The sequence below is a fragment of the Sinocyclocheilus anshuiensis genome, unplaced genomic scaffold, assembly GCF_001515605.1.
Source record: "Sinocyclocheilus anshuiensis isolate Anshui unplaced genomic scaffold, SAMN03320099.WGS_v1.1 scaffold293, whole genome shotgun sequence".
Classification (NCBI taxonomy): Eukaryota; Metazoa; Chordata; class Actinopteri; order Cypriniformes; family Cyprinidae; genus Sinocyclocheilus; species Sinocyclocheilus anshuiensis.
In genome coordinates, this window is record NW_015540858.1 from 194,112 (window position 1) to 203,914 (window position 9,803).

At 35.3% G+C, this 9,803-nt stretch overlaps 1 protein-coding gene across 1 annotated transcript; it reads right to left on the reverse strand.

The window, feature by feature from the left end:
• Window positions 1-32: 32 nt before the first annotated feature.
• Window positions 33-9,771, reverse strand: LOC107687899 (ras-related protein Rab-12-like). Its single transcript, XM_016485379.1, has 6 exons — window positions 9,351-9,771; window positions 7,401-7,461; window positions 5,045-5,183; window positions 4,080-4,169; window positions 2,585-2,689; window positions 33-1,589 (listed from the first exon to the last, which is right to left on the reverse strand). Exons 1-6 carry the CDS (start codon window positions 9,553-9,555, stop codon window positions 1,482-1,484), a joined length of 708 nt encoding a protein of 235 aa, XP_016340865.1. The 5' UTR covers window positions 9,556-9,771; the 3' UTR covers window positions 33-1,481.
• Between the last annotated feature and the right edge of the window lie 32 nt (window positions 9,772-9,803).

The window sequence follows — 9,803 nt, forward strand, 5'->3', positions numbered from 1 at the left end:
TTAACCCCCCCCCCCCACACACACACACACACATTTTGGGGGTCAAATATGACCTTGACATGTTTTCATTAAATTCACCCAATAAGAATTTTTTTTTTTTGTAGATGACGTTCCAGACGCACAGTAACACTGTCAGTCCTCTATATTCATGGACAATTTCTACGAAAAAAGCATCATATTTCCATAAACTCACACAAAAACCTGTTGCTTCTGCATATCTGGTTCAGCTGAAATAGCCGTTCCCATGTTATATTTTGTTATATAACACAGCTATATCATTACTACAGTCCTTGATCTAATGCAGGCAAATGATTCAATTCAACTGAAATCCAGTGGAGTCAGTGGTTTGTCCAGGAACGCAGAAGCATAGTGATGTTAACTGAAGAGTGTTGTTAGGAACAAGTGCACGGTTAGAAACTGTTCGAGTATCAAAACCAATGTCCCGTTTTACTCCCAATCTGCTCTCCACGGAAAAATAGCCCTTTCGTTGAGAGCATTTCAGTTCTGCAATCCAGATCTAGAGAATAAAACAATGAACTCAATTATTGACCTTCCTTTATTCTACTCAAGTTAAGTGACACCGAAAGAGGACTATGAAGCAACAAAACTCAAATCGCTGCTAAATGATAAGGTTAATCTTCTGTACACAGGTCCTTCACTAACGCTCAGCATTTCAGCTGTTCGTAAACTAGCTACGAATGGATTGTAATGCAAAACACAACGGATAACACAAAATCCACCTCAAAAACAGTAACACTGATAGAACGTAAGGCATAAGGACAACCCAACCACGCCACCTCGTAAACACACAACCGACAGAAATGAATTACGCTTGAAATGTACATCCACTTCGCTTTTAATGCCAAACCAATTTGGAAAAAAGCTTCCTAAATTGAGACCGGGAACGTTTTCCATAAGAAATGCGTGTTTGAGACGTGATATGAAAGACAAGGGTAGAGTATCCGTCGTCCAATAGAAATAGTTTCTTGTTTCTACTGAGAATATATGATGATGTAAACTACATATAAATAGAAGTTGATGGGTTATGACATACATTTCATGTATGTTTGTGATGCGTGCGCAGCGGTTTTCCGATCAGGAAGGCACATGTCGGACAAACGCAATCCTGTGCTTCCCAGAAATGAGGTAGTGTAAGTATGGGCCGTCAAAAATAAATGCATCTATGTGTGTGTGTGTGTGGGGGTGATGATACGGATGTTCTCTACTGGCATCTAGAGGTACCAAAATACGGAGTATGTTAAATTGCACAGTCTACAGTTTGTGAAGGATGATTATATGCGGTAAAGAGCGTTTGTCTTTCATCTTCTCTGGTAATGACAGGCCATCATCTCATCATCCGTATGGGCTGGACTCTCATGAGATGGGCATTTCGCCCCTGGTGGCGGGAGTCTTTAACAGCATGTGTTGGGTTATCAGAGGGAAGGTGGTGTTGGGTTTCTAAATAAAGCATGAACCGAGTGTCAACAGCAGCGCATGCGCGACGGAGACAGCTCTGGTGGGATTTCGGGTTCGGGCTGAAGGGACAGGACGCTGTTGGACAGCTCCTTACTGGGGACTTCAAGAGGCATCTGTGGAAGGACAACATTTAATCAGTTTGTAAGATGTTAGAGACTCTTCAATGACTGTCTGATGTGCATTGCACACTAAAATGGTAAGATCTTGCTCAAAAGAGATGGGAATCAGGGCTGCACGATTAATCAAAATAAAACCGAAATGCGTGCGTTTGAGTTTCATTCGAGAATGCAACATGCGCCAAACATCTTCCCAAACTTGTAATGACAAAGTGCTTATAAACCATCTGTTACAAGCAAAAGAGGCATTTTTCCACCAAAATAAAAGCTCAACATTTGAAACTGAAGAAATTAAGATTGCAATTTTACAGTTGTACTGGTTCAAGGTTCTTTATTTGTCACGTACAGAATTACATACATGTGATGTAGTGATTTTTCTTAAATACTTGACTTAATTTTACAGTAAAATATTATTATTATTATTACTATTAACAATCATATTGTTATATAATCACAAAATTCACAAAAAAAAAAAAATCACATTTTAAAATTGCAATTTTATCAGAATTTTATCATTTATCACGCAGCCCTAATGGGAATTGTAATAAATAAAAAAAAAGGAAGAAATAATAAATAATTACTGCATTTGCCAACGTTTATGGCATCAAATCTTATTGTCTAATACACTTGTTATGTAAATATAATCTCACCTGCTTTGGTCTCCTAAATGTCATGTACAACATTTAATAAACTAAAGTGTAGTTGGTCACTTTACATGTTGGTTGGACGCTTCCTTCCTGTCTAAGTGGCCAATTACTGGCCATTATTCACAGCAAATTGGGTCAGACTTTTTGCCGATAGTCAAATTCCATCTCTGCGTTTCTACTGAAATCCTGAAAACTCCTTTTATCTCATGATGATATAATTTGAGCCAGAAACACTCGTGATTCACTCGTGACTCGTCAGGCACTGAGAAACTCACTATTTTTAATCAAATGTTTCAGAATTAACATTTTGATGAGCAAAGTATTTGTCAAAACAGCTCCACTTACCTTACTCAAAATGTCATCAACTAGTTTAAGGAATATCTCATCCACATTAAAGTTGTCCTTGGCACTGGCCTCACAGAAACGCATCCCTGACATCCGTGAAGCAAACTGCCAGAAATAAAGAAATTTATTTCAGTGTGATGGTGGTTCTGTATGGGTTAAATATTCAAATAATTAAATATTTAATACTTTTCTAATGCAATCAGCTGACTGAGGCTCTTTCTTTTCCATAATGGTAACACATCAAACTATTGTATGGCTTCAGAAGATGTGTGGACTGCTTTTATCGAGTAAATAACAATGTTTGGGTGAACTATTCCTGTGTAAAGTGTGCTTTCACACACTGGTACTGTTAGCTTTAGTCCCAGTGGGTTTGGGAAGGTTGGAGGAGGCATTATTCAGAGCATTCAAGGAATCTCTTTGTGGAGGTCCAGAATAATGTCCCTGTGTCCAGGGCTTTGGATGCACTGAAAGACTCGTAATGCAGCAACGCCCTCCACTGAACTAAATGTCAAGGTAAACCTGAGACAGCGTTATACAGCTGAATCTGAAGTAAATTCAGGCGATAATAATGTTCTAATAGCAAATAATAAAAAGGTATAAAAACATCACTCATATTTGCTGAATGAAACCAATGCTTGTTTCTTACTAATTTTGAGGTGCTGAATCCAAAAGTATTGCCTGTTTTGCCTGTAAAATTATATTGAATTTTTTGAACATATTTTTCCATTCCTTTTACAAATTGTAAGTTAAATAATACATTTTGAATACCTCTTTTTGTCATTAAAACCATTAAAATAAAAACTTCTGACATTTGCCTGCTTTAGTTATTTTGATAAGTGCATTATATGCTTAGAATCTGAAAATATTAGAAATGTTGCCTTAGCAATTAACTGAAATAAATTAGTACTAATGACTAAACCTAAAACTGAAATAAAAATAAATTAAAGCTAAATAGAAAGATTTAAAATGATAATAATAATCAAAATGACAAAAGCACATAACAAAAAAAAAATAAAATAAAATAAAAAATTAAAATAAAAACTGAAATAATAATTCAACATATTAATAAATACTATTGAAATAATACTAAAATAACACTGGTCTCACCCTCCCAGCTTGTTGTCGTGAAAAAACTGTACATGATAAAAAGTTTTTATTATTTACTTTTATTTATATAACTCGGCATCTTCAAATGAAGTTATATTAGAAATATATATAAAAAAGAGCCCTTAGTTACTTATAGAAAACAGTCATTAGCTAGCAACATCGTTATTGTTAACTACAACTAAATCTATTAAAAGTTATTTTCAGTAGTCGAAATAAAGTGCTAAAAATAAAAAATAACGTTAAACTGAAATAAAAATATATATACAAATGGCAAAATTACTAAAACTAACATTAAAATGAAAACATTTTAAAAACTATTATATATTTATTTGTATTTATTATTTATTAATATGGTATATAAACAATACTAAAATAACACTGCTCTCACCCTCTCTGCTTGTTGTCGTGAGATGGCACGATCAGACTCACAGTCCAGTTTGTTCCCAACCAATAGGAGCTCAGCATCCTCTGATGCGTACTACACAGAAGCAAAACAACACTTTAGTAAAAAATTTGGTAGCCCTTCTGGCATGCATTCTTCAGATTTTGGTAGCGCAAAATGAATTTAACTAGCCCGAATAAAAAGGACATCGGCTGACAAATCAGCATGATCAAAAACTTTAGTGATTGTATTTTTTCTTCAAATAACAAGTAGGGGTGCAACGGATCACCAAACTCACGGCTCGGATCATATTACAGATTTTGAGTCACAGATCGGATCATTTTCGGATGAGCAAAAAAATGGTTCTTTATTATTTAAAGAACACTTTACTTCCTTTATACCACAGCAAAAACTAGTAGCATATAGGAATGTAACGATTCACTCAACTCACGATGCGATACGATTCACGTTACTGAATTCACAATAAGATTTTCGTGATTCATTTAACATCTCAACCGACTTGAATCGTCACATATTTTTATTGATTTTCAACTGGCAAGCATGCATCGATACACCCCTAGTAGCATAACTAATAAAGGTCAAAACATTTTTAAAGACAAGTGAGCCGTCAGTAATAAAATAAGAACAAATGAACAAATTACAAGTACAGATAAATAAAATAGAACAAAGTTACAAATAAAATAAGGTCTAACATTAGTTTTCAGGTACATAAATGTTATAATTAAGTGTAAAATAACACTGCATAGTGTTCACTGTATAAATTACATATAGATCTTTGTTAAAGCTGACAGACAGCAGCAGGCGTTTACATGAATGCACGGAATATGATGCACAGTGTGTTTGAGTGTGTGCAATTGAGTTCTCTTTTGCCTCTTCTTGTGCTTGAATGGTTCAAAACGCTTGAATGTTTAAAACGGCAAGACTAATCAGTGTTTTAGATGTTTGAGTACCTTGTCTATCATCTTCATCCATTTTGGCAGGTCGTCAAAGGTTTCCTGCTTGGTGATGTCGTAGACCAGTACGATGCCTTTCGCGCCGCGGTAATACGCTGAAGTGATGCTGTTAAACCTCTCCTGACCTGCTGTGTCCCTGCAATCAGTCAACATTATTAGACTTGCATGACATCCAGAGTGAGGAATAAATCATATGTTTGACTATTAAGAGAAATCGTGTCTCTACAATCACAGACAGCTGGAAGGGAGGGATGGAAAGAGTAAGAGGGGTTTGTGACATCAGCTGAAAAAGAAAGTCAATTTATTTTCAATTCAATAAAAGATTACAGAGAGAAGCATAACATGCACCAATGAATCATTCACAAAAAGAACAGGAAGGTGCATTATCGACTTGCTCAGATCATTTGCTTTGCCAGTATTTTCATAAAACATCAGTGTATTTCAGCAGTCTTTTATGAACAGATTTTTCACATCTTGATTCAAAGGAAAAAGAAAATTCAGATTAATTATGAACATTATGGCACATGACAGATGTCCGTTTCCTTGTTTTTACTGTACCTTATTCACCCTAGTCTGGCTGCATGTTTCCAAAACAGGATATGATGTCACAAAGAGGGCCGGTGAGGCGTCACATGTCAATGAGCAGTTAAGACAGACAGTGAAGGACAGCCATGGATGCTGGGTAGCTGGATGTGAGTGGACATGTGTTACAGACAGGACGTTCAAAAGCAGACATCTGCAGAAGTGTGGTGTGAGAGAAGCCGGCGAGTTTTAGGGTCAAAAGAAATAATAATGATGATAAAGTGGGTGGGGAGGAGATGGGAGGTTAGTATTAGTTTGGATAGGTTACTAAATGACTGAACCAGATTCCACTGGAACAATAAAGGTATGCAATAACAGAAAGATTAGTTTACAGACTGCACCAAACTAAATAGAAAAGAACTAGAGTTGTTCATGATTAGGTTAATAATTTAATAGACTATTCTATTCCAATGTTTATTAATCAATTTTGTGATTTGGCTTGTCTGTAAAAATGAAGAGGACATAATCACAATGAGAAAGAGTAGCATCTGTATTTTCTATAGGCCCCACATTATTAGTGAATGGTATGAATGGTAAATTAAACAAATTAAACTTATACTAAACAGCCTAACTGATGAAGTAAAATGTAGATAGATTTCTTACATTTATGTTTTTAAATTATTAAGAGTCTTCCACATGGCATTTGCTGTATTAATTTTAAATCACAATTAAAAATTCCTGAAAATTGACATCCCAACATAGAAAAGAATAAATGAAACTCTGAATCTGAATAGTACTCCATAGAATAGAACCAAACAGAACAGAATTCAACAGACCCAAATTAAATAAAGCAAAACAGAAACGAGTAGAATATAATAGAATATAACAGAGCCAAATCAAATAAAACAGAATAGAAAAAAGAAACAAAGGAAGCTTGTTTCCACCACAGGATATAAAAAATCAAAAAGGTAATTGTGACTTTTTTTCTTGCAAATCTGAGGGAAAAAGAAAAAAGAATTTGAGATTTCTGAGAAGAAAAGTCTGAATTGTGGGATAAAATGTCAATACCTTTTCTTTTTTTTTTATTATTATTTTATTCCATGGCGGAAAAAGACAAAAACAGAATTGCGAGATGCAAACTCAAAATTCAGAAGAAAAAAAGTCAGAATCACAAGTTTATATCTATAAAAGAGTTCATATGAATTCTGAGTTTATATCTTGCATTTTTTATATTACATATTTTAAACACTTCCATAAGAAACAGATCAGAATAGAGCAGAATAGAAGAAATAGAATACGCCATGAACCCAGACCACAACAGAATTGTAGAAAATAATCGAATAGGAGAGATTAAAACTGAATAGAATAAAACTAACAAATGGCAGTAGACAAGATTGGCAGGAGTAGGTGAAAAAGGACATACACATCAGTTAGTGTTATGATATTAGTGATATCACAATTAAAATCCACATATTTACATTCATTGTTGAATTCTGGGATGCTGCAAGCATGCAATCACAAATTAAAAGTCACAATAATAGTGATCAGTGTACTGTAATGCTTTAATAATGCTTTTTGATGGTAAAATCAAATCTCGCAGTGAGTTTACTCAATGCCACAGCGTAAGTTAAAAGTTGGTTAACTGTAAGCAATCACAGCTGATTAAATCTCAGCAGCAACACATGCAAGATGTTTGACTGAGTCTCAGAGACTCTGGACTGGAAGTTATGACTTGGTGCAGAGCGACTTCATCTCATGTGCTTCTGAGACACAGGAAGTGACATGGTGGGCTGAGTCAATGATAAGGACACAGCACTTCCTCTCCACTCACCAGATCTGTAACCTGATCTTCTTTCCTCTCAGCTCCACCGTTTTGATTTTAAAATCCACACCTTCAACACAAACAAACAAGCAAGAAGAAAAAAGATGTAAGATCAGTCATACTGCGTCTTCAAGCTTTACAGTGCCTCTACAATTCATTGTAATCAAACACATAATTGAAATCACTAATATTTAATGTAACACATATAGGCAATAAACAGCCAAAGTCAAAGCACAGATCATGCTGTATGACTTCCACAAGCGTGACAGAGCAGTAACTCGAGGTCGGGATGTCACAGCAGCTGTGTGAACGTGTGTCTGGCTATTCTGGGATATTGGGTTAGTAAGCATGCAACTAATCTGATGTGAAGGCCTGCCATGAGTGAGTGAAAACCTTGCTGTATCAGTTTTCACATGTGCGCTGGTCCAAACATTTATGTATTGGCTAAAAATCACTGATTTTGTACCAAAGGGTTTTATTATTTTAATGCGTGTTTCTTCACATGATTGATGCAGATTGATTCAGCACTTGGCAGATCTCCCATGTAACGACATTATAAAAAAGCTGGGCATGAGAATGAGGGATGAAAACGGTTTAGACACATTCATGTTAACATCAAACTCTTACATCATTTGAATTGTTTGCATCCATCTGTGTTACAACAGTGTGATTATTATTAGGACAATTTTCTCTGATTTACGTGGTCACTGGCACAGATGTGATTTTCAGATTGTGGCTTTCTAACATCTGGCTGAAATGTTTCTGTTGACACTGTCAGGACTAAAACTGACTGACCAGAGCTACTCCTCTGACCTCTGAAGTGTTGCTAAGTTTTCATGTTACAGTAGTCATTATATTGCTGCAACTGTTTATGTTAGAAGGTAAACACATTTTTTACTTTTTGACATTTTTTATTATCCAAATTAAAATATCCATAACAAAATCACTATGCACGGTTCACAAATTATGTACACAAAAACGAAAATACAAATATATTCATATTATTTATAGTTTCTACTATCTATCTATCTATCTATCTATCTATCTATTCACACAATAATATTGTGTAATATTATTACAATTTAAAATGTATTTTGCCATTTAAAGAAGTTTATTTTGTGTATGTGTGTGTGTGTATATATATATATATATATATATATATATATATATATATATTTAATAACCATCTATGTTTTACTAATTGTTCTACTTTTACTAAATAACTATTGTCCATTGCTTTTTTAATTGACAATAACTATTCATCAAAGTGCCAATTACTAACATCTATAGTTATTATTCCAAACTGGAAATAATTATTCATCTATACTAAACTAATATGTACAGTTATCTAATCTTTAATAGCCATCTATGGTTTACAAAATATCCACTGTTAACTATCTGTGCAATAAAAACAAAACAAAAACAAAAAACATTAATATCCATCTAATAGCCAACTGCGAACCATTAATAGTTTACAAATTAATCTCAGTTAACTATCTATGCTTTCCAAACTGGCTATAATTATCCATCTCTACTAAACGAGTATGTACAATTAGTCATCTAATCTTTAATAACCATCTATGGTTTACTAAGTAAACACTGATAATCATTGATACAGTTTACAAATTATTTAGTTACATCTATTCCATATTAACTAGGGGTCGTTTAATTACATAACTATAATATTAAGTTTATTAATTATCCATCTATAGTTGACGTATCTATGCTGTACTAACTGGCTATAGCTTTCTCAGTCATTATCTATCTATAGTTAACTATTCATACCTTGGATACAGTTGAACTGACTTGAGCAGATAAACACGATGTGGTATGTATGTATTGTTATGATAATTAAGCAGAAAGATAACAGATACTAGTAAACAAATAAACTGACAGTCCTTGTTGTTGATCCTCCAGACTGACAGCTTCAAAAACTCTCTTTCTGTCAGTTTGTCTTACCCACAGTGGACTTGCACGCCTCGCAGAAGGTGTCATCCGTGAATCTCTCCATCAGGCTGGTCTTTCCCACTCCACGGGAGCCGATGATGATCACCTGCAGTTTATAATCAGCGGCTCTCGGCGGCATCTTCCTGCGGCGCTGCGACGCTCCCACAGCGGGCGAGCCACCGCCGGCCCTCCGCTGGACACCGAACCCCGACTCCATCCACCACTAACAGCCGGTCCACATCTGCCACACGGCCAGTCTGCTTTAAACACGCCCTCGCATCACGGAGGGAAACTTTACTAAACTTTAAAGCGGTTTTTTGGGAGAGTTTGTCAAAGTTTTCAATCTCCTCAGTCAGTCAGTCAATTGTTGTCCTGCGCTGGAAATACGAGAGCGACCGTGACGTCACCACCACTTCCGGTTCCGACGCATTCCAAAGGAAGAGCGGAGCAAAATTACTTTTAGAA

Coding starts and splice junctions, on each gene's coding strand:
- LOC107687899 (XM_016485379.1), bottom strand. CDS start 9,555: ATGGAGTCGGGGTTCGGTGTCCAGCGGAGGGCCGGCGGTGGCTCGCCC. Junction 4,170..5,044: donor GGATGAAGATGATAGACAAG/GTACTCAAACAT, acceptor GCTTCTGTGTAG/TACGCATCAGAGGATGCTGA. Junction 2,690..4,079: donor CACGACAACAAGCAGAGAGG/GTGAGAGCAGTG, acceptor TATTTCTGGCAG/TTTGCTTCACGGATGTCAGG.